Here is a 26,303-nt window from a genome sequence, read left to right on the forward strand (position 1 = left end):
GGTAGGCTGTGGGTGCAGCTTGCGCAAATAAAGAGCTTGCATTTCAATTATAAAATGCAAGCAATGTTCCTAGTTTTAGGCGCCAGGCAGACGTGCTTTCCCTCGGGTACAGCAGGACAAGAGCTAGGGGGCATGGCCCCCACTTCCCGATCAGGTCCACCACTTACTAGCACTAAGCCTAATTCACAGTATTTTCGAGCATCTGGAACTTAGGTACTTAATGATCGTGTCTGTGACCAGCCTGCAGTGCACAGATTTTAATGTCACACTTCGAAACCTACTGCAGAATTGAGTCATGAACAACCCTGTAATCTACAGTAGTGTGAATTAACAAATCTGATGGAGTGAACGCTATATCAAAAAAATTCAAACTGCAATAAACATTTTGTATAGCGCTGGTGGCCCTTAGGGTAGTAAATAGCAGCTGCTACTAAAGAAGGCATCTTTGAACCAGTCTGGTGTACACTGCGGAACAGCTGCTTCGAAACCGGGATGCCCTGGCCCAAAAGTGCGTTTCGAAAGAAGCTGTTTTCAAGGCAAAAAAGTTCACGGGGGGCTTATTTACAAACCCCTTGCACCTCAGGTGCGACACTTTTCCCCCATGTTCAAAGTGACAACAGGCGGCGCAAGGGCCTTCTAAATATGCCCCCTCACCCATGCACTAAATCGCGCTTTTCGTTTGATCCACATACTTGAGTCACGTACGCGCTGCCCTGCACTAGTGAGCTGTGTTGCGTCCAGAACTGGAGCAGCTTTTGCCCTGGAGCTGCTGTTGCCCGGGTCCCGCCTAGTCCGGTTGCTAGGGAGCAAGTTGAAAAGTGTGCCAGGGCGTCGCTCACTCACCAGAGTCACTAGTTTCAGCTTCCGCTCGGCGGCAGCGTCCCCCATGGCGCGGCAGTGTGTGGTGTCTGAGGCACAGGATACACTAGGCACAATGACACAAAGAAGGGGGCGGGGCAATCTATGATCTCAAAGAGTGGATTGGAGTGTGCAGAGGAGGCCATGTGAATGGCTCTGTCTCTGATCGTTTCTACTTTCTATTACTCCTCTCCAATCCGAGCTTGCCAGGCATGTTTTTGGTTCATGGTGACGACATGTGGGGAAACAATGCTGTCAGCAGTCTTTGACCCCTTCAAGTGACCGGTGTATTCTTACTGCATTGCACTGATACTTGTTTGATAGTTTTATTAATCGCCTTTCGCTTACTTTATAGGGCATGTATAAAGCGGAATGGAAGAAAGCATTGACAAGCAAAATAGTCCATTTGGCGTGGTAGAAATATCTGGGTCCTATCACAATTTCGCCACCCCTCCTTCAACTGCTTCACTCCTCAGCGCGGAGCAGAGCCCCCGCTTGTTGTTAAATTGTAGTGATTCTACGAGCACCAGTTACGTTACACAATGATTGACTGTTTCATATTTTTTGTAGACACGGGGAGATTAATCGGAAGCTCAGGAAATGTCTTTAACAGACCAGCCGATTAATCTACCAGTGTCTACAAAAAATATTAAACTGTCATTGTATAATGTAACTAGTGGAAAGCGCTGCCGGTCACCATCACTATTTTAAACAAGAAGCATTAGTGACAGCAAAGCCTGTGCCACGCTGGTGCAATCAGCTGGCAACGATACACGCACTAACATTTATATTTCTAGTGCATGTATTGCTGCCAGCTGATCGTGGCACAGGCTTTCCTGTCCCTGACAAAAATGTCTGCAAACAAACTGACTCCTCCAATATGAGCAATCAGTTGCCTTTGAAAATAAGCGTGGTCTCCAAAGGCTCCTTCTGAAACTGTTTGCTGTCAGAGATGGCAAGCTCTCGTAATCCTAGCTATGGAAGCATCTATACCTCTCTCTACACCCCTCTCTCTGCACCCCCTCTCTCCATTCCCCTCTCTCTCCACACCCCTCTCTCTACACCCCTCTCTCTGTCTACACCCCTCTCTCTACATCCCCCTCTCTCTACACCCCTCTCTCTCTCTACACATCCCTCTCTCTACACCCCCCTCTCTCTACACCCCTCTCTCTCTACACCCCTCTCTCTCCACACCCGTCTCTCTCCACACCCCTCTCTCTACAACCCTCTCTCTACACCCCGCTCTCTCCACACCCCTCTCTCTACAATCCTCTCTCTATACACCCCCCTCTCTCTACACCCCCCGCTCTCTACACCCCTCTCTCTCTACACCCCTCTTTCTCTACACCCCTCTCTCTCTATAACCCTCTTTCTTTACACCCCTCTCTCTCTACAACCCTCTCTCTACACCCCGATCTCTCCACACCCCTCTCTCTCTACAACCCTCTCTCTACACCCCCCTCTCTACACCCCCCTCTCTACATCCCTCTCTCTCTACACCCCTCTCTCTAACTCCCTCTCTCTACACCTCTCTCTCTACACCTCTCTCTCTACACCCTGCTCTCTCCACACCCCTCTCTCTCTACAAACCCCTCTCTACACCCCCTCTCTACACCCCTCTCTCTCTACACCCCTCTCTCTACACCCCTCTCTCTACACCCCCTCTCTCCATTCCCCTCTCTCTCCACACCCCTCTCGCTCTACACCCCTCTCTCTCTCTCTACACCCCTCTCTCTGTCTACACCCCTCTCTGTCTACACCCCTCTCTCTCTACACCCCCCTCTCTCTACACCCCCCTCTCTACACCCCCCTCTCTCTACACCCCTCTCTCTCTACACCCCTCTCTCTCTACACCCCTCTCTCTCTACACCCCTCTCTCTCTACATCTTTCTCTACACCTCTATCTATCGCCCTCACTATCTATCGCCCTCATCTATCGCCCTCACTATCTATCGCCCTCACTATCTATTGCCCTCACTATCTATTGCCCTCACTCTATCGCCCTCACTCTATCTATTGCATCACCACAGCATCACTCAGGGGGCCCACAACATACCTCAGGGGCCCCACAACATCACTCAGGGGCCCCACAACATCACACCGGGGCACCACAACATCACACAGGGGCACCACAACATCACACAGGGGCACCAAAACATCACACAGGGGCACCACAACATCACACAGGGGCACCACAACATCACTCAGGGGCACCACAACATCACTCAGTGGCACCACAACATCACTATGCGCTACCACAGCATCACTGAATGCTACAGCATCACTCGTCACCACCACAACATCACTCAGTGCCACCACAGCATCAATCTGCCCACAGCATCACTCAACTCCACAGCATCACTCAGCACCACTTAATGCCACAGCACCACTCAACCCCCTCTCTCCATTCCCCTCTCTCCACACCCCTCTCTCTCTACACCCCTCTCTCTGTCTACACCCCTCTCTCTGTCTACACCCCTCTCTGTCTACACCCCTCTCTCTACATCCCCCTCTCTCTACACCCCCCTCTCTCTACACCCCCCTCTCTCTACACCCCTCTCTGTCTACACCCCTCTCTGTCAACCCCCTCTCTCCATTCCCCTCTCTCTCCACACCCCTCTCTCTACACCCCTCTCTCTCTACACCCCTCTCTCTCTACACCCCGCTCTCTCCACACCCCTCTCTCTACAATCCTCTCTCTATACACCCCCTCTCTCTACACCCCTCTCTCTCTACACCCCTCTTTCTCTACACCCCTCTCTCTCTATAACCCTCTTTCTCTACACCCCTCTCTCTCTACAACCCTCTCTCTACACCCCGATCTCTCCACACCCCTCTCTCTCTACAACCCTCTCTCTACACCCCCCTCTCTACGCCCCCCTCTCTACATCCCTCTCTCTCTACACCCCTCTCTCTCTACACCCCTCTCTCTACACCCCTCTCTCTACACCCTGCTCTCTCCACACCCCTCTCTCTCTACAACCCCCTCTCTACACCCCCTCTCTACACCCCTCTCTCTACACCCCTCTCTCTACACCCCCTCTCTCCATTCCCCTCTCTCTCCACACCCCTCTCGCTCTACACCCCTCTCTCTTTCTCTACACCCCTCTCTCTGTCTACACCCCTCTCTGTCTACACCCCTCTCTCTCTACACCCCCCTCTCTCTACACCCCTCTCTCTCTACATCCCTCTCTCTCTACACCCCTCTCTCTCTACACCCCTCTCTCTCTACACCCCTCTCTCTCTACACCCCTCTCTCTCTACATCTTTCTCTACACCTCTATCTATCGCCTCACTATCTATCGCCCTCACTATCTATCGCCCTCACTATCTATCGCCCTCACTATCTATCGCCCTCACTATCTATCGCCCTCACTATCTATTGCCCTCACTATCTATTGCCCTCACTCTATCGCCCTCACTCTATCGCCCTCACTCTATCTATTGCATCACCACAGCATCACTCAGGGGCCCCACAACATCACTCAGGGGCCCCACAACATCACTCAGGGGCCCCACAACATCACACCGGGGCACCACAACTTCACACCGGGGCACCACAACATCACACAGGGGCACCACAACATCACACAGGGGCACCACAACATCACTCAGGGGCACCACAACATCACTCAGTGGCAACACAACATCACTATGCGCTACCACTGCATCACTGAACGCTACAGCATCACTCGTCACCACCACAACATCACTCAGTGCCACCACAGCATCAATCTGCCCACAGCATCACTCAACTCCACAGCATCACTCAGCACCACTTAATGCCACAGCACCACTCAACCCCCTCTCTCCATTCCCCTCTCTCTCCACACCCCTCTCTCTCTACACCCCTCTCTCTGTCTACACCCCTCTCTCTGTCTACACCCCTCTCTCTGTCTACACCCCTCTCTGTCTACACCCCTCTCTCTACATCCCCCTCTCTCTACACCCCCCTCTCTCTACACCCCTCTCTGTCTACACCCCTCTCTGTCAACCCCCTCTCTCCATTCCCCTCTCTCTCCACACCCCTCTCTCTACACCCCTCTCTCTCTACACCCCTCTCTCTCTACACCCCGCTCTCTCCACACCCCTCTCTCTACAATCCTCTCTCTATACACCCCCTCTCTCTACACCCCTCTCTCTCTACACCCCTCTTTCTATACACCCCTCTCTCTCTATAACCCTCTTTCTCTACACCCCTCTCTCTCTACAACCCTCTCTCTACACCCCGATCTCTCCACACCCCTCTCTCTCTACAACCCTCTCTCTACACCCCCCTCTCTACGCCCCCCTCTCTACATCCCTCTCTCTCTACACCCCTCTCTCTCTACACCCCTCTCTCTACACCCCTCTCTCTACACCTCTCTCTCTACACCCTGCTCTCTCCACACCCCTCTCTCTCTACAACCCCCTCTCTACACCCCCTCTCTACACCCCTCTCTCTACACCCCTCTCTCTACACCCCCTCTCTCCATTCCCCTCTCTCTCCACACCCCTCTCGCTCTACACCCCTCTCTCTTTCTCTACACCCCTCTCTCTGTCTACACCCCTCTCTGTCTACACCCCTCTCTCTCTACACCCCCCTCTCTCTACACCCCTCTCTCTCTACACCCTCCTCTCTCTACATCCCTCTCTCTCTACACCCCTCTCTCTCTACACCCCTCTCTCTCTACACCCCTCTCTCTCTACACCCCTCTCTCTCTACATCTTTCTCTACACCTCTATCTATCGCCTCACTATCTATCGCCCTCACTATCTATCGCCCTCACTATCTATCGCCCTCACTATCTATCGCCCTCACTATCTATTGCCCTCACTATCTATTGCCCTCACTCTATCGCCCTCACTCTATCGCCCTCACTCTATCTATTGCATCACCACAGCATCACTCAGGGGCCCCACAACATCACTCAGGGGCCCCACAACATCACTCAGGGGCCCCACAACATCACACCGGGGCACCACAACTTCACACCGGGGCACCACAACATCACACAGGGGCACCACAACATCACACAGGGGCACCACAACATCACACAGGGGCACCACAACATCACTCAGTGGCAACACAACATCACTATGCGCTACCACTGCATCACTGAACGCTACAGCATCACTCGTCACCACCACAACATCACTCAGTGTCACCACAGCATCAATCTGCCCACAGCATCACTCAACTCCACAGCATCACTCAGCACCACTCAACGCCACAGCACCACTCAACGCCACAGCAACACTTAACGCCACAGCACCACTCAACGTCACAGCACCACTCAACGTCACAGCACCACTCAACGTCACAGCATCACTCAACGCCACAGCATCACTCAGTGCCACATAATCACTCAGCACCACTGAATGCCACAGCACCCCTCAACGCGACAGCACCCCTCAACGCCACACCACAGCACCCCTCAACGCCACAGCACCCCTCAACGCCAAAGCACCACTCAAAGCCACAGCACCACTCAACGCCACACCACCACTCAATGCCACAACTCCACTCAATGCCACAACTCAACGCAACCCCACAACTCCACTCAACGCCACAACTCCACTCAACGCCACAGCATCAGTCAACCCCACAGCATCGCTCAATGCCACAGCATCGCTCAACGCCACAGCACCGCTCAACGCCACAGCACCGCTCAATGCCACAGAATCGCTCAACACCACAGTATTGCTCAATGCCACAGCAACCACTCAAAGCCAAAGCATCACTCAATGCCACAGCATCACTCAATGCCACAGCATCACTCAACGCCACAGCATCACTCAATGCCACAGCATCACTCAATGCCACAGCATCACTCAACGCCACAGCATCACTCAACGCCACAGCATCACTCAACACCACAGCATCATTTAACGTCACAGCATTACTCAACGCCACAGCATCACTTTGCACCACTCAACGCCACAGTACCACTGAATGCCACAGCATCACTCAGCACCACAGAATCACTCCGCACCACTGAATGCGATAGCACCCCTCAACGCCACAGCGCCACTCAACGGCACAGCATCACTCAATGCCACAGCATCACTCAACACAACAGCATCACTCAACGCCACAGCATCACTCAACGCCACAGCGTCACTCAATGCCACAGCATCACTCAACGTCACAGCATCACTCAATGTCACATCATTACTCAATGCCACAGCATCACTCAACGCCACAGCATCACTCAGCACCACTCAACGCTGCAGCACCTCTGAATGCCACAGCATCACTCAGCACCACTGAATGCCACAGCATCACTCAGCACCACTGAAGGACACAGCATCACTCAGCACCACTGAAGGACACAGCATCACTCTGTGCAACCATTCAACAACAACTGGTTCTAATATGTTCTCTCAATGTTTCAAGCTTTATTACAAATGTCATAAAAAAGTGTTAATATTTCACTGCTGTTCTTGGTTTTTCATCACAATAAAATACACTGAACATAATCTTCCCAAAAGTTATTTACAAAAGTTTAAGCTATTGCCATTATAAATTACAATAACTTTTATTCAAGTATTAATTATTTAAAAAAAATAAAAGCCATTGTTATTTGTAATATTAATACATCTAAGTCATGTAAATACAATAAATATTGCATTACAAATGCTGTAGGTGTCATATTTGCGGAAGTTAAAACTATTGGCATTGTAAATGACAAAGCTATTAATTTTGCTATTTTCAAAACCAACACATAAATAAAATATTTGTCATTTACAATACCAATAGCTCATAATTTCCTAATGCAAGACCTATTGCATTGCAAATGCTTGTTTACTCTGGGCACTGGAACTTCTCTAACCAGGCACCGATCCATGTGCTTTGACCCCTAAGACATGTTGAAATTGACTACTCTTCTAATTGATATATTTAACATACTTACAAGTCCCTATTATATAGTACAATGTCCACCCAGGGTCTGTAAGTTAAATGTCACTAGTGGACTACAGCACACCTTGTGCCACCACTAGATTGACTGTGCAAAACATGACTGCAAGCCTGAACCAATACCCCGCTAACCCCTTTTCACAGGTCTAAACCTCATTTTAAAAATTAATATGTCATCCTAAGTAAATTTTATTGCAAGAGAAGGCAGGGGGCATGGTATTTGTAAGAAATGGGGTTGGTGGTCGACTGAGGTGTGAGCCCTAGTCAAGCATCAACCGCAATGCTGGTCAGGATGAGGCACAAGCCAGCCCTAAATTAACCTGTGATCAACCCTCCGGTAGCTTGGCACAGAACAGTCAGGCTTAACTTAACTTACTTAACTTACTTTCAAACAGCAAGGATCCCACACCTAGTTATAAAAATAGAGTGATCTTTAATTAATAAAACGACCAAAACAAAAATAATTTAATCTGTAGAACTGGAGATATGCAATTTTAAAGCTTTTGGTGAAAATAGCACCAAAAAGCACAAAACACCAACTGTGGATATGTGTTTGCGCCAGACCGGGACAAAGTCACAAGATCAGGCCAATTTTCTTGTAGCAAGGGCCTGCTACAGAAAACCAGTTAGGCCCACTGAACGAAGTACCTTAAATCCTCTGTTTGCTGAGCATTTAAAGGATCGGCATAGAAGATTCTTCACACAGCCGAAGCGAAGCATCGATTCTGAGGTGCCGCGAGGCTGTGATGTGAGGCCCAGAGTCATCGTCAAGAATCCCGCCTATGAGGGTTTTCTGAGGTGAAGAGGAAGCGCCACACAGTTAAAGTGATGCATTGGTTCCGAGGAGCTGGAAGGCTGCGGTGCGGAGTCCAGCGCTGTCGACGAGAGATGCAAGGGTACAGTCAGTGCTGCAGGACCACTAGTAGTATTTAATGTAGAGGCCCTGGACACAGATAGTACCACCTTACTAAGGACTTACAATTAAATTAAATATGATAATTGGGTATGAACCAACTCTACCTTGTTTTAAGGGGAAAGAACAATCACTTTAACACTGGTTAGTGGTAAAGTGTGGATAGTCTTAAGAGCCAACAGAAATGTATTTAGAAACCAGGACGGTAAAGGTAACAAGTTTGGGAATGACCCTGCAGAAAGTCCCACAGTATTTAAAAGTAAAAGATATAAAAGTGTAATGTAAAAAAATGTGCATACTATGCAAAGAAATACAAAGCTATTTTCACTGTAGCAGGGTTAGCTGTTCCAGAGGAAAGCATTGGTACTTAATGTTAAAGTTAAAAAAAGGTTATCTCCACCCAGGACCCAGCTTTACATTTCTGGTGCTTTTTAAAATATTTATTATAAATCCAGTTCTTTGGTGAAGCCAGATTTGTACTAAATATGATACAAAATAATTTTCCGAAAAGTCACCTTTGCCTGCCTAAAGTCTTTAGAACCTCATTTGCATAAGCTCCCAACTGTAACCCAAGTGCTGAATAGTTCCTGGATGTGAACTTGATCCCAGAGCTAAGATAAATGCATTGGGTGTGAGGAGGTTCTCTGTTCCTATGACAAGATGATCATTTGAGCAGTGCCCAAGGACTTAATCATCTTCAAAAAGACCTACCCTGTCACAGGCAGATGTAGCTATTATCTGGGCCTGCTCCCTCTCTTGTCATTATAGCTAGTCAGGCACCAATCCCAGTAGAAGACGGACTGTCCCCAGAACTGATTTTGAGTAACTATAGAGGAGGGGATTGCTCATTTCCCTGGCCAAACCTCTAGGGTGGACACAGGCACTCTGCTCAAGCGAATAAAGGTTGTGCCAACTGGACATCAGGTTGAGAAGGACACTGTGGGTTTTTTGCAGTAGGGCACACCGGAACTGCTGCAAAAGTAGGTAGGGTTACCTCCGGAACTTTTCCCTCTTGATTAGGGAGGGATTAGGAATCACTCCAACCGATAGGTTAGAGCCAGTCATAAATATAGTACCCGTAGTCACCCTTTTCAGAACACTTCTGGACCTTTGGAAGACAGAAGAAGGACTACACATGCTGTTGATACCTGTAAGGATAACCCTAAGGACAGGACCTGTTCCCACATATGCCCAGGGAAAAGAACTGAATTTCAAGAGTCAGTTAGCTGACCATCTTTTAAGCTAGAGGGACACAAAAGTCATACGAAGCTCACTTTTCTAAAAAAAAACTGGCCCTGCCCTGGACCGTGCTGGTGGCTTCTGTCGGACAAAGTTTGGACTCCCAAAAGCTGTTCCTGAGGCCTTAAAAACCCTAGGCTGGTGTCAGAGTGTACTCCTCCTGCCTAAACCTGTAAACCTAAGTCCTATAAACTATTTGCAGATTTTTTGCATTGTGAATTGTCACGGGAGCAGCCTGCCAGCTAATCCGCTGGTGGGCCTGAATTTGCTGCAGCTGCCGCTAGGTTCTTCTCAGCAGTAGAACATCCATTACAGTAGGCCGGATGTCGACCGGCATCCAATGACTTAAAAAACTCTTCACTACAGCCTTCAGCCTGTACTGCTAAGGTGAAGATAGAAATCTGCACAGGCCAGACTCTGAGCAGCATCTGATTAATGCAGATGACTTCCTGGGCACGAACTCCAGACTTTTCCCACACTGAGCTTTTCACATCATCATTGACTGCTTCATCAGGACCTCGTCCTTTGTCAGCCCACCATTGATGATCCCGTCTTCAGATCCAGCCTTTCCCCTCTGAGGGCTCTACCCTCTTAAAAAAACTATAAGTGTGAAGGTAACTTTTCATCTGGGACCTGTCTGCCCTCTGTATTTCAACCTGTGGTTTATTGTGGTCGCCTTAAATCTTACTTTTGTGTTGGAATAGCGCAACAAGCTTCTCCCGGTTGGCTCTTTGTGTTTTTTGAGGTTATTTTTATTTTAACTCTTCCAACAAAGATACTTTCAGTCTGTGATACTCAGTTCATCTCTAAATTTTGGTTTCAACTCTACAATTCACAATGCTAATCTCATCTGGGTTTCAAGCCCAGACGAAATGTCAATCAGAAAGTCTTACCTTTGCTCTATAGTAAATGCCACCCAAACAAATTAGACATCTCTTCTGCCTACTGCAAAGTTTACCTCTAGTAATGCTATGTATTTTTTTAATACCTTTTTTACAACCTATTCATTCCATCATAAGGGCCTTCCAGTAACTTCTTATGTTGAAGAACAAGTTCCCACAGCATTGGAAACTATGAAAACCATCAGACAGGAGAGAGACTATAACAAAACACTTGATAAATTAAGACAAATAGACTTCGCAAACCAGCTCCAAATTCAAGGTGAAATAACTCCTCATAGACTTCTCATAAACTGGGTCAGAGACACTATGGTCCATTATACTTTGCCCATATTATCTATTCACTCATTGACGACTAAAATTGCAATTTTTCTGGAAGATATTCACTTCCACTTATGTATCACTTTTTAAACCAGATTCATCTGCTGAAAGATTTAGGAAGAAAAGAGTTTTCACCTGTTCATCAGTTATGTAAAGGACAAGAGGAGTAAGAAAAAATGAAATATGTGACTTTAGAATTTATAGAGGAACTTCTCAGTTTCTGATTGATTAGAAGAGATAGCTTCCCTCTGAGACTTCTTGGGAGTTAGCATTTCAAGTTCCTACCCCTCGTTTGGGACATAATTTTTTTCTAAGCCCTCTAGGGAAAACTGGTCATCCTGAGGGAAGGGAATGTGTTCAAAATCTTAGTATTTACAAGAGGGTTGAGTCTACCCACAGACTGAAAGATATAGTTAAATCTAGTCTTGTTTGTAAATGTGGTCTCTTAGCATCTAGGATGGTGTTCCATTCCATAGCTTGGATTAGGATGGGAAGGGTTTTTTGGGTAGGTGGCATTAAGACAATATATGTCACTTTCCTCGCACATTAGAAAGACCAGCCATTGTCAGCTGGGCTGTTTCGTCACAAGTTTTTGGGCATTGGTCCTGGTTATCAGTCTAGGGTTCCACACCAAACACTTTGCCGGGTTCAAGTGGACATATTCTCCATACTTTTTAGACCCTGTGTAGTTTAGTTCAGACTGTCCATTGACAACCCAGATCCTTTCATTTTAGTTTAGTTCTGTTCCAGGTTAATTATTTCTTTCGGAAGTTTATGCACTTTATCATCTGTTTCTACTCTGACCTTTACAATCAATTATGGTGAAAGATTACTTTCAGTTCTTTCTGTTTCCTGTCCCAGGTTAGTTCTTTATGGAAATTATGATAAAGAACTGGTCAGTCTGCTTTGAGCATCACAATTGCTCATTCAGCTTGTTGCTTGCTCCAGAAGGCTTCCATTTTTCCCACTTCTGCTACAAGGGAGGAAATGTGTTGCTCTGCAACAAATGTTAGTTCTCAAGTACTTATTACTTTCATCATTCTACAGGGCTCGCAAATGGTTAAACTCAACAGTTGTTTTGTAGGCCCTCTTGTTGAATATTTATCATTTTAATCACTTTACACTCCAGTTCTATTGCATTAGTTCTCAGGTTAAATTCACTCAATTATGAAAGTTTGACATGTGTATTCAACTATTATGCTTGAGTTATCAAATGTGATATTCTCACCTTTGCCTAGCAATACAGTCAATTGTTTACTTGGTCAGCGTTTGTATTTGTTAAACTTGGCATTTTTGGCGTAGTTTCCCCTGACTTTTAGCTTCTATCTCCGATATGTTTGATGCTGTGCTGGATTTCATTTTTGCTGGCTTAGATGCTTTGGGTACTTTGACACTGCTGGTTAGTGTCAAAGTGCAAGTGCTCCCTGTCTAAATTGTGATTACCATGGGTTATCTCCGATTGACATATTTGATTTACTGGTAAGTCCCTAATTAACTGCACTGAAGTGTGCCAGGGCCTGTAAATCAAATGCTACTGGCAGTTCGGGCTGGACTGTTCCCATGAGGCAAAGGGTCAGACTGATTTGCATATAGCCATGTCTGAACTGGAGTGGCAGAGTGGGCTAAAGAACGGTGATGGATTAAACCCAGATCTTTTGACTGGGTGTGAGTGTTTGATTGACTCAGATGCTCCGTCCATCACCACCCCCTTTTGTACCGCTTTTGGCCGCCATAAGTGTGGCAGGGTATGCTCAGACGTGAGTCCCTTGCTCACTTTGCCACTGGATTCAAGCAAGCCGGGCTGGAGACGGCTGGGATGCCAGAAACCGGTTCTCGGAAGCTTGTTTCCGGTCCAGGGAAGACATGGCTTGGCAGTTCGGGCTGGACTGTTCCCATGAGGCACAGGGTCAGACTGATTTGCATATAGCCATGTCTGAACTGGAATGGCAGAGTGGGCTAAAGAAGGTGATGGATTAAACCCAGATCTTTTGACTGGGTGTGAGTGTTTGATTGCCTCAGATGCTCCGTCCATCACCACCCCCTTTTTTACCGCTTTTGGCCGCCATAAGTGTGGCAGGGTATGCTCAGACGTGAGTCCCTTGCTCACTTTGCCACTGGATTCAAGCAAGCCGGGCAGAAGACGGCTGGAATGCCAGAAACCGGTCCTCGGAAGCTTGTTTACGGTCCAGGGAAGACATGGCTTGGCAGTTCGGGCTGGACTGTTCTCATGAGGCACAGGGTCAGACTGATTTGCATATAGCCATGTCTGAACTGGGGTGGCAGAGTGGGCTAAAGAACGGTGATGGATTAAACCCAGATCTTTTGACTGGGTGTGAGTGTTTGATTGACTTAGATGCTCCGTCCGTCACCACCCCCTTTTGTACCGCTTTTGGCCGCCATAAGTGTGGCAGGGTATGCTCAGACGTGAGTCCCTTGCTCACTGGATTCAAGCAATCCGGGCTGAAGACGGCTGGAATGCCAGAAACCGGTCCTCGGAAGCTTGTTTCCGGTCCAGGGAAGACATGGCTTGGCAGTTCGGGCTGGACTGTTCCCATGAGGCACAGGGTCAGACTGATTTGCATATAGCCATGTCTGAACTGGGGTGGCAGAGTGGGCTAAAGAACAGTGATGGATTAAACCCAGATCTTTTGACTGGGTGTGAGTGTTTGATTGACTCAGATGCTCCGTCCATCACCACCCCCTTTTGTACCGCTTGTAGGCCTGCAGCACTGATTGTGCCACCAATATGAGTAGCCTGAGAAGGTACCTCAGACCTGCCTTTGCATTGTCTGTGTACAGTTTGTTAACTGCCAAATCGACCTGGCAAGTGCACCCACTTGCCAGGCCCTAACATTCCCTTTTCTTACATGTAAGGCACCCCAATGGTAGGCCCAAGTTACCCCCCTGGGCAGGATGCAATGTATGTGAAAAGTAGGACATGTAATGGTGTGTGTGACATTAGTGAAATACTGGCAATTTCGTTTTTCACTATTGAAAGGCTATCTAGCCCCAATGGATACAATGGGAAATGCTGTGGGCCCTCAGATCCACCCCTAGAGATGCGGAACTGATTAAGCTTCTGCATATCCGATATAAAGAAGCAAGGAAGGCTAGAACCAAACCTCTTAAGGAAGAAGCTTGGGAACAACAGTATCAAGAAGCCATTTCAAATAATGCCAGTGATTTTTGGAGAATTGTCAATGCTCCCTTTCTCAAACCATTCATGAATTTGAGCTTAGACGAGGAATCATTGGTCCCACACTTCTCTTCAATATTTAACCCTAATGCTTCTCCTTCCAAATCTCCTCTCATTTTGAATCTTTATGAGATAGGAGAGGCTCTTTTGCAGTGCTCCAGCAGTATAGCCCTTGGCCTGGATATTACTCCGATAGATATCTTCATGGAGCAGCCAGACCTATGATGAGCAACGCTGACAAATGTATTTAACCCCTTCGCTGCTGGCAGGATTCCCCCGCTGTGCTGGGGGGCGGGGGGCACGCACAGAGCCCCGGTGCTCATGACGAGCTCAGCTCGTCATGAGCCACGGCGCTCCGGTGCTCATGACGAGCTGAGCTCGTCATGACCACGCCCGTTCCAATGGAACGCTCAGCACAGCAGGGGAATCACGCCAGCATGCGAGCATTCCATTTAACGGGCGCGGTCATGACGAGCTCAGCTCGTCATGAGCACCGGAGCGCCGTGGCTCATGACGAGCTGAGCTTGTCATGAGCACAGGAGGGGTTAACACAGTTAACATGGTGGGCCCACAGGACTCAGTGTCTGAAATCCATCTATATTCCTATCTATAAGAAAGGAGTTAAATCTGAGGTCAAAAACTACAGACCAATTTCACTCCTGGGTAGCATGGCTAAACATATGGGTCGAGTTTTATTAAAAAGATTAGAGCAATGGGCCACCCGTAATAGTGTCTTGTTTCCAGTGCAATATGGTTTTTTGAAAGGAGTAAGGTACCCAGGACCAATGCCTCAATCTAGGTCTGTTAATTGCCAAGTATACTCAAGGCAAGTTATATTTGGCATTCATATGTAGCTTTTGACTGCGTTGCTCATCAACATCTGTGGAGCATCATGCAAGAAATGGGCAAGAAGTGGGCATCGATGAGGCCATTATTATTTTTATCAGGCGCTTTATTCCTTGGCTACAGCCTGCGCCTGGTACGAGAGACAGGGAGAGTGCACTAGGTTGTTCCCAATCAACAGGGGTGTTCGACAGGGTTGTGTAATCGCCCCATTTCCTTTCCAATGGGGTGGAAACACCCCAGTCAAACTTAACTTAACCTTGCATGTTCCTAAGATTAAGAATGTGAGCACCCATTCTTCTTTACGCAAAAGATGCAGTGTTAATTGCCAGTATGGGCTTAGTTCTACAGAACTTGAGTTACATGAACAGACTGGATCTAAAAATCAATGAGGTGAAGTCCAATATTTGAATCACTGGCCGCAAAGATAGGAAGATTCCAAATGTTTATATAGCCGTCCAGAAAATAGCCCAAATTAATACCTTTTCTTATCTAGTTGGCTTCCCCACACTTTGCTTTAATTTTATTTGTCACACAGAATTGGAGGTTTCATTTATTAATGACACAGTTAGCCTGGCTCCAATTATACTATGGCATTCCATTTGGAGAGAGACTCTTTTAACGTCACACAGAAGCTAAAAGAAGACTGACTCTCTCTTGAATATGGTCTTAGAATCCTGTGGATTACATACATTAAAAATAGCCTCTCTTCCCTTGGTCTGGAGCACTTCTACACTTCACCATCACATTGTTCTACCATCTCGAAAAAGGAGACCAAGACCTGATTCTTTAAACAAAGACTGATTTGTTTAAAGAATCAGGTCTTTAACTGACAGATTTAAAACCATGTGTCAAAATCTTTCTGTAAAATCTTATCTAGAATTTCTGATTGACCATGAAGTCATAGCCTCATATTTACTTACTGTAACAAACCCACACCACAATTTATCTTATTAAGGTTCCATCTGAACTTAATACTCTGCATGCTGGCCCCTCTAGAGGGAATATATTCCATACATGAACTTCTTCCCTGTCCTTGTGATGGCATTTCTACACAATCAAATGTACACATTTTCTTCTTTTGCTAATTTTATGTGGAACACCGTAAGAGATTCATTTGGCCACTAATGCACAAATATAATTTCAACCAATGCTGCCCAGGAATGTATTTTTTACAATCACTGCTTGATCACTTAGTCAGCTATTCTCTGGGGTCTTTTTTACTCCTTCCCTGGAATACCAAGAGTTTACACAATAATCATATATGAATTATATGTTCTATTTTGTTTTAAATCAATGTTTTACTTGTCCTTTCAATATATTGCACAATGATCAATGTTTTAAACTTTTTTTTTCACCACTTTGTACTATGATAGATGTTTTTTTTTTAAATGTATGGATATTTGTATATTTGTACTTGTATGATCTTATCATATGCAAATCGAATAAAGTGATTTGACTGACTGAGTGGCTGTGTAACATCCTACAAGTATAACTGTCCATTGGGACAAGATAGAGAAATAAAGCAAAAGCTCTCTGAACTCAGAATTTAATAACACATCTTTTAGTAAAGATGGTTTTTTAATTATGTATTTGAAACTGCCACTTTTAGAAAGTGGGCATTTTCTTGTTTAACTGTTTTGTGTTCCTCTGCCTGTTTGTGTATTGACTGGTTTTGGAGTGTGAGGGCTGGGGATGTTAATTCACTGTAGACAGTCATTGGGGGGGGGGTTGAGGTGTACCTACCTTTCCTGGATGACTCAGAGGTGAGCTGAATACACATTGGCTGAATTTAGAGTATTGGGTGGTGATTCCCTTGCAGCTGAATAGAGGCTGTCTCCCTTGCGCAATGCTGTCTCCACCCTCTGTGGTCATAATGCACCAGTGAGGACAGAACTGTTTTGGACTGGGCTCAGAGACCCTTGCACAAAGAGAATACATATATTTTGGGGTATAAGTAATAAATCTAAAACCCCAGAACTTTAGATCACTTCTGGACTCAAGAGGAACCTTTGCCCAGAAGAAGAGCAGTGAGGAGGAGTACTGCCCCTTTGCTGTGTGCGTTGTGGGGTTGGCCTGCAGTTTCTGTTTTTGCCAAGGAAAGGACAATGACTGGTACTTTGCTTTGAACCTGCTTGAAAAGATCTCCAAGGGCCTATGTGTGCTGGCTTCCTGTTCTGAAGTCTCAGGGACACAAAGACTTCACCCCCAGTTCCCCAGAACTCTTCTGCTGATAGTTCTGACCTGCCAGAAGGTGCCTGTTCCAGGTCCGGGCCTCTGGAGATTGTGCTTGCTGCTGGGAGCTGGAAAAAACCAAAAGAACTGAATTAATCAACGCATCACTCTTCTTGCTGCTGTTTTTCCGACGCAGCAATGATGTGTGAGAAGAATCTCCCCGCATCGGCGTGCCACTGCCAAAAGCGACGCCGTGCCCATGGCAGCTACAAGAACTTACACTTCGAGGGATCGCGGCTGAAGAAACTGACGCAGCACCGCTCAACGCCGCTGCATTGATTGCAGACGCATCCCAGATTTCCTCACATTGCACCTGTGTGGCAAGTTTTCCCACGCATCACCACAGACCAGAACCGTCTTGGAGTCAACACATAACTTCCCCCTACAGACCGGGTTTGACGCATCATTACATGCAGCAGAAATGTTACATTGTCTCCCCACAGTCTCAGGAGCTGGTGCATCTCTGTTTCTTGATGCTTCCCATCTCTGCGGCTGTTTGGCCTTGTGAATTTTGACTCATCTACAGGTGCTTTGTGAGAAATCATGCATCCATAGTTTTCTATGGACCAAGTTGTTTGGAACTTTAAAAAAAAGTCATATTCTTATTACATGTATGTTGGATTTTTGTTGTTTTGGTCTTGTTGAGTTTAGATGAAGATACTGTATTTTTCCTAAACTGGTATGGTGTCCATTGGTGGTGTTATCACAGTATTACTGTGTGTTTTGAGTACAAATGCTTCACACATTGCCTTTGGGATCAATCTGTCTGCTCATGCCAAGCTACCCAGGGTGTGAGCAGGGGTTATCTAAATTGTGTATCTCCCCTACCCGACAAGAAGCAAGGGCCCCTATTTGGACAAAGCTACCTACCTCTGCCAACTACATACCCTCTTTTCTAACAGTATTGTTTTCCTTTTCTTCTGATGTACTCTTTAAATCAACTGCAGAGAGTTTCTCTTCTGTGACACTTCTGCATGTGCCTGTTGCTGACATGGAACCACGTATGCATCTCAGAAATGGAAGGAAGTTGGTTGTGACTTTATCCTTTGTGTCTTGAAAGTGCTGCTCATTGCTTCAGTGTGTCGATTTGATTTGTTTTTGTGTCCTTCCTCTTGCCACTGGTAGCACAATATTGTCCTGTAAGGGAGTCATGTATTGTCTTGGAAATGTATGCCTTCATTATAGGTGCTATAGTAGTGAGCTAGAGAGCATGAGCATTCAATGACATCAATTGGTCATGGTTGAGGCACGTAGCAATCTTTTCACGCGTGCCTCTCTTGCCATTACTCAAATGTAACCCTCTCCATCTCCCAACAAGTAGTAAATAGTCCTATAACATTATGCATGGAATCAGTGGTGCCTGTTTCAGGTCAGCATAGTGTAGGAAAATCAAGAAAGTGGTGAAAATTTTAGGGCAATTCCTTGTTGATATGGCTTTTAGGCAGCCGCGGCCACTGCAGGTAAGAGCAGTGGGGCGGTGGGGCCAGGTAAGCTGGGATTTCAAGAGACGACAACAAGGGAAAATTCATTATTTATTTCATTTTCCTTCGTGGTCTTCTCTCGAAATCCCCCTCATCTGGCCTCACCGCTTTTACTTGCAGCGGCGGCGGCTGCTTTTAGGTTGTGAACATAATTTCCAGAGGAAGAGGATGCCTCTTTTTAAGATTTGCTACTTTAAAGAAATATGGCTGTTGAAACATAGAAAAGTTATAGGTGTCTTGTCATGTGAGGTGGGCATAGTCTTTGTCACCTTTCCCAGCGCCCCAGACTTGTCATCACCCCTTCAGCACTGTGAATAAAGAAGGTTTTCTTTCTGTTAATTCCTTCCAAGAGACAAATACACGATTAAGCTTCAGAAACTTGTATATTAGCCTTTAAATGTCTTAATGATTCGAACAGTGCACAGTTTCCATGACATGGTGTTTGGTAAGGTTATGCTTAGACATGTAAGAACTTTAACTCATTCAGATAGTCACAGCCAAGCATGAACTCACGCGTGCAGTTGTAATGTTGCCGAAATGACATATCTTTTAATTTCCTGAAGTTCAAGTGCAGTTTATATTTACAGCAGTATGTTGCAATGGTTTTCATTTTAGTGAAGGGCCTTTGGAGTGCATGCCAGCATAATTGGATCTGACCATATGGCGGAATAGGGACTGGGGACCCCTATTGGTGAGAGTTACTGCAGCTAGGATATCAATCTACCGCTCATTAGAATACAGACAGAACAGGAATGGGACCAGATGATTCCAACTCAATACATTTGTGTTCTGGCGCTTCAGATTGATAAAGGATATGATTAAATTAAACATATTGTAAGAACCTGGAAACAAAGCAGTACTCTTTTGCATTACTTTGGCGAGTGTAACCTCCTCACAACTCAAATTCCCGAAACGACAACAAATGCTTTGCTGGATTTAATTGTTACCTCCAACCTCACAACAACAAAATGATAACTCATAGGTGACAATATACATTAGGTTTCAATAAGATATACAATTTTTAACAAGAATCAAGATGATATGATTCTGAGGAATACATTATGCTCAGTATTTTAATAACAATTGAACATATCTTCTGAGAGACAGCAATGTTAATGTGGTAAGAGGTACTGGAATTTGCCTCCTTAAGAGAAACTGCTTGAACCTTTTTGCAGTATGGGCTTCATCATGTTTAGGCAGTTACTGTGCTATAGTCACCGACAAAGCCTCTAAATGTTTTTTTTAAAGCAACAGCTCCACATCTTGGAATAACAACAGATTTAAACTTTTTAAACTGAAATGTGGTCCCACAACAAGAACATATTGAGTATTAGAACACCAATTAGACATACCATGGTCTGCTAGCTACCCAGATTCTCCTCGAGTTGTACTTTTGTGTCACAATTTAAATATGAAAAGTGAGTAACACAGCAGAAAGCATCTTATTTTAACTAGAACATGAGTAACCTGTTAACTTTCCATTATAGCATGCAGTGGGCACATAGACAAAGTTCGCCAATTGCATGCTGTTCCCCAGACAGTAATATTTTGATACAGTCTTGTCTCTAATGTTTTGCATTATGTTTTCTGATGTTGTTGTACAAGTAAATACAGTCAAATGTTTTAACATATTTAACTGTACCTCTGCCTAGGAGTATATGCAACACGGGAATAAGAGTATTTCCAGATGTAAAAAATGTGTTTTCGTCCCAGCTCAACTTCATTTTGTAAGTATTACTAAAATTATTACAGTACACTAAGGCTTTCATGGTGCTACTCTGTTTAAAATGCTCCATTTACTATTGTCTTTTACAGAGAGGTATATGATAACATACACGTAACAACAATACCACCAAATGCTTTCCAAGGAATGAACAGTGAACCTCTGACATTGTAAGTAGCTGATACAAAACAATGGTTTTCAAGTCTTCCCTTTTTAGATCAACCACCTTCTCTGGAATATTTGTGCATGTAGATGAGGGCCCTGGGTGGCAATTGGGTTGTGTATGTACTGAAATCCCTATATAGTTCTACACCAGGGCATTACACTGTCATCCTCCTGTCACAGCACTGAGAGTTTATTATTTAATGACTAGGTCAGAGAGGACCCAGCAGGACAATGGCAGTGTGGTGGCAGACATCGTAATGATCATGTATTCATTTTGCTCTGAAGAACAACAGGTGAGTGGCCACCACTCTGCTGCAGCTCTTAGTCCTGCAACGTAAGAAAACCCTGAAATACTCTAAATCCTAGAACTTAGGTTATCATTGGAATCAATAAGCACGCCTTCCTTACAGACTATAAGGGGCTCACAGGAATTCCTTAAGTGCACTGCTGAGATATCTGGTAAAGTCGAGGGGATTCCACTATGGCATTGCGTGGGGAGCATTAGGGATACCAGTGGATTACCTTGACCCCATGATATATGGTCCTATTGACTAGGGGAGGCCCCAGGGACGTTCTAATTCCCAGAAAAAGGCTCATGGGGAGCCTATTTCAGGTCAGAGTGGGCAGAACTCACCTCTAAGCTACTGCCTCACATTTAAATCAGGGTAAATACTGCCACCCTATTTAAAATTGGGGCATCCTTTTTGGGACACTCATGAATCAGTGATGTAACTAGCCAAAAAAAAAACAGAATCCCTGCCTACATCTCTTGTTTGGAAGTGCAGAGCGAGAATAGCAGGACTTTATTGGAGGAAGGGTAAAGTGTCCATTGAGAAACGCCACAATTCCTAGAAGTGGCAGAGGGCGATACCCAAAGGTACTGAGCTGCCTGTCTCCTCTCCCCTAGAGGATAGACTCCTAGATGACTACCTACCAGATAAGGCGATCTCGCTGACATACAAAATAATATTAAACAATACAGCGGACACAAAGGGGAAAACTCGGGCAAAATGGGTGGAGGATGTTGGGGACATTAGCGACGAAGACTGGCAGGTGGCACTGGCATCCCCTCAGGAGGTGGTGATCTGATTCAGATTTAAATTTATCCAGCTCAAACTCCTGCATAGAGCATACTATACAAGTTCGCTATTGGTCAAGACGGGTGCCCTGAAGTCCATGGCGTGCCTTAGGGGTTGCGGCCAAATAGGAACCTACCTGCACCAGTGGTGGGAATGGCCGATTCTCCAGAAAGATTGGGAGACGGTCACATCGGCAATGTTCTCAACCTGTCACAAAACAATGGAGGTCTCGAATCGCTGGTGCCTCCTCAATATATGGTAGGCAACCAACCTATCACATGCTGAGAGAGTGTGGGTTTCCCTTGGTTGCATGGTGGTGAAACGCAACATAGCAAGAACATGGAAGGGGTCACTAGGCCCAAACTCAGTGAGTGGGAGACTGATATGGATTGGTGCATGCAAGTGGAGAGAGTGATATATGTGGGAAGAGGGTGCCCACAAAAATGGTCCACGATCTGGGCTGCATGGAATGTGAATAGAAGGATATGTACCCAAATCAACGACGCTTTCTCATTGAAAACAGACCACATGGAAGAGTTAAGTTTAGATCGTAAAGGATTTACTGAGATACGGGGTCTCGTTATGGGCCCTAGATATCGTACTGATCGATATTGTACCAGTGCACTGTGACTGTCCGAAATTATTAATGACTGCACTGTATTTTGCTTTCTTTTCTGTTCTTGTCTTGGAATATTCAATAAAAAGATCTGTTTTAAAAAAAAAAACAATTCCTAGAAGTGGGGAAAGCAATATAAGCTATGGTTCTTCAGGAAATGTGTAGTTTCTGGCAAATTATTGTGGTCACACATGTTAGGTTTCGTAAGCCCCAAAAGTAAACTACTGCCTTTTGGGAGAATAGGAAAACTGGCTAGCCTCTCACATCTCCCCACTTTGTTATGTTCATATAGAGTGTTAGGAGTCAGGCATAACCTATCAAAGAATTTCTAATCTGCAAGCAATAAAATGTAGCCCCCTCTGTACCCCTGAATAATAATAATAATATTTAAAAATCAGACATCCATACACTACCACAATGCTGCATTTTGATTGACTCCAAGTTGGCTGATATTTATCCATGTGATTTGTAGCTAAAACCTGAAACAAGCCTCATGGTATCAACTCACATAGCACTATGCTTTTCCCTCAACAGCTGCCTTTGAAGATTACATAGTTCTAATAAAGATCTTGGGAAATATTCTCAAGACGTTATCGCATCATTACCTGAACTTTTATAGCTGTATTAGCAAGCTTGCGCTAACAGCCGTTAGCGACAGCTTTTTGACAAAAGCGTTCATTTAAAAGATCGCGACTTCTGTTAGTGATAATTGTCGCTAATGACATGCAAGGGAGGAGTTCCCATGAAAAATCTGCCGTTGACCCAACATCTCCATATTCACAAGGGGATTCCTTAAGTCCAGAAGACTCCAAAAAATGGCTCTAACTGCAACTAGAGACAGTTTTTTAAGACCAGAAAATATCAGGTCTTAAAATGAAGATGACCATTGGGGCCTCATCTTAGCAGGTTTGGTTGCTGTACCGCGTTAAAGCAAAGTTGCTGCGCTTCCCTGCCACAAAATTACAATAAGATAGTGCACATTGCAGGGCCTCCCTCATAAAAAGTGTTTCGTTTCAGCTCTGCAACAAGACAGCGTTGCAACACTTTTCACTACCACCTTCTTGCGACACCACGGATGCGCTGTATTCACTGGACAGAGCTCCATGACGCAAGCATTGAAAGATACGTCTGGTATCCTGATGTATCTGTCTGCGCCAAAGACACGCATTGCTGTAGTCGTGTCACAACCATGACGCAACTCCAGCAATGCATGGTGCCAGCCTATCCCTGTTAATAGGTAAATACGCCTTCAAGGGATTTTGTTTCATTCAACTAATTAACACGCTTGGAATAGTTATTTGGCAGTACAGCCCCGATTGATAGCTTACATAAGATTAATCTATACATCAATTGAATAGTTATAATAAAATTAATCGTTATTTAACACACAAGAATCAATTTTCTCAAAGGATAAACAAATTTAATGTGAACAAGATAAGAAAGGGGGTATAATAAATTATATCAAAACACCATGATAGAGGCAACAGAATAATATACACAAGTAACAATGTCTTCTAATCATAGATATAATCATCTTTATCCCAAATGATAACAAATGCAAAGAAAAAGTCAAGACAAAGCAACAAACAGTTCTTTGGGGCAAAAGAAAACTGTGGAACAAAATGGATTTGTCGACGCTTCGGTCTTTTGTGGCATACAATGTCCGTTTGACATAAGATATGAGTTTTTGAATAGAATATTATTTCTTAATAGGATGTTGTCATCTCATTTTACAGTTGAGTAATCCATCAAACAACCGGTTCTCGGTGTATGGGATCAGGAATTTTCGATTAAGTTGTTTTGATTTATCTGGTTCAAAGATTTTGACCAGTTCTAAGTAAGTAGTGCACTTTAGATTTGCCACAGGTGGAGGTATGCTTCTCTCTCCCCCTTTTTTCTCTTTTATTCCACTTTTTCTCTGGTTGTTTTCTTGATATAGCCCCCACTTTGGGCAAAGGTAATTCACTCCTTATTTATTTCATTAGATCACATTTCAGGTTGAGCTTGACTGTAGTCACTCTTCTTTTGCTTTTTTCACACAGGTTTCTTTTCTTCTCTTATTTAACTTAACCATTATTGGTTTTAATCTATAAACTTATGTTATGTTTGCACAGGGGTCATTTATTATCCTCAACTCTTTGTCTTGAAGATGGTCTAATGTACATTGTATGCCACAAAAGTCCGAAACGTCGACAAATCCATCTATTTCCACAGTTTTTGTTTGCCCCAAAGAACTGTTAGTTGCTTTGTCCTGACTTTTTCTTTGTATTTGTTATCATTTTGGAATAGATGATTACATCTATGATTAGAAGGCATTGTTACTTGTGTATACTATTCTGTTGCCTCTATCATGGTGTTTTGATATGATTTATTGTACCCTCTTTCTTATCTTGCTCACATTAAATTTGTTTATGCTTTGAGAAAATTGATACCCGTGTGTTAAATAACCATTGATTAATTTCATTATAACTATTCAAGTGATGTTCAGATTAATCTTACGTAAGCTACCAGTCGAGGCTTTACTGCCAAATAACTATTCCATGCGTGTTAATTAATTGTATGAACAAAATCCCTTGTAGGCGTATTTATCTATCAGTTATTGTGCCCAAGCCTTCAAGAGTGTATTGGTTTCCCACTGTTCAGTTACAAAGCCTATCCCTGTGGCACTGCGTCACCCTTATGCCTGCCACTAAGCAGGCGTAAGGTGGGGTGCCCGGGTGCCGGTGCAGTTGGACATCCATGGTTTACGTTTGGGCACTGCAGTGTCATCGTCTGTAAGCGTGGGCATAGTGGTTGTGCTGAGGGAGTTGACGAGACGTACTTAGGTGGCCTTGATCCATCTGCGAGGATGGCGGTGGGCATGGTGAAGATGTGATGTTTACATTGATGGTTGGACCAGGAGAGTCCGGTGTTGTGGCTGAAGGTGAAGTTCCCGCTTGCGGCGGTGACGTGGTTGACTATGTGTCCTGCTATTTGGCCTGTTGAGGTGAGTTTCTGCTAGCATCTGATGCTGGGGACCTTCCCCAGAAGGGGGTGCGGTCCTGGTAATTGGGGTTGGACAGGTGGAATTTGAGATCACCTACTAGTATGTCATCAGTGGATGGGAGACCCTGGGGTGCAACAATGGTATTTGAGAAAGGGGGCCAAGGTCCGGGGAGCCTGCACATGAGGGTGCCGCAGTGGATGTGCTTGGACTTGCTCCGGATCTGAGAGTTGAGGTGGTCCAGGGTTACCCATGGGTCATTAGAGTGCGTGGTCAGTCCGAGTGTACTCTGGAGTTGATGGCAATGCCTCCTCCTTGAGGGTTGAGGTGCTCCTTGAGGGTGATACTTCATCCGTCAGTGATGGCGATGGAGGTGTCCGTTCCGGAGCCAAGGTTGGTTTTGCCAGCGAGGTGGCATCCAGGGTTGATGGCGAAGAGGGTGCTGGCGTCGTAGTGGTGGAGTGTCCAAGAGGAAGGCTTCTTGGTGCTGAGCGCGGTCCAGGAGCAGACAGACGTAAACGGGCTAGCCTATGGTTTTCCTTTGGCATGGGACACATCCAGTAGCAGGCAGTACATCATTAACTACGCAACTCCTACAATGCAGGTGTCATTACATCGCATTTGATTGCAATGCATTGTGAGTTCAGTAATGGGGTAATTTTAAGTATTTTGGTTGGGTATGGGTTTCAGATGGAAAATATGAAAATTGGGTTTTTTGGGGGGGTAAAATATGAAAATTGATCTGTTTTGGGGGTAAAATATGAGAATTTGGGTGGGTTTTGGGGTAAAATATGAAAAATTGGGTGGGTTTTGGGATAAAATATGAACATTTGGGTGGGTTTTGGGATAAA

General features: G+C 45.2%; 1 protein-coding gene across 1 annotated transcript in view; it reads left to right on the top strand.

Moving 5' to 3' along the window:
* The window catches only part of LHCGR (luteinizing hormone/choriogonadotropin receptor), a 1,044,354-nt gene that overhangs the window by 631,197 nt on the left and 386,854 nt on the right, over positions 1–26,303 (top strand). Inside the window, exons 5-6 of the mRNA XM_086925446.1 lie at positions 20,539–20,613; positions 20,702–20,779. Of these exons, the coding sequence (XP_086781572.1) occupies positions 20,539–20,613; positions 20,702–20,779 (153 nt within the window). The remainder of the gene's footprint in view (positions 1–20,538; positions 20,614–20,701; positions 20,780–26,303) is intronic.

The sequence above is a fragment of the Lissotriton vulgaris genome, chromosome 6, assembly GCF_964263255.1.
Source record: "Lissotriton vulgaris chromosome 6, aLisVul1.2, whole genome shotgun sequence".
In the NCBI taxonomy this organism is placed as follows: domain Eukaryota; kingdom Metazoa; phylum Chordata; class Amphibia; order Caudata; family Salamandridae; genus Lissotriton; species Lissotriton vulgaris.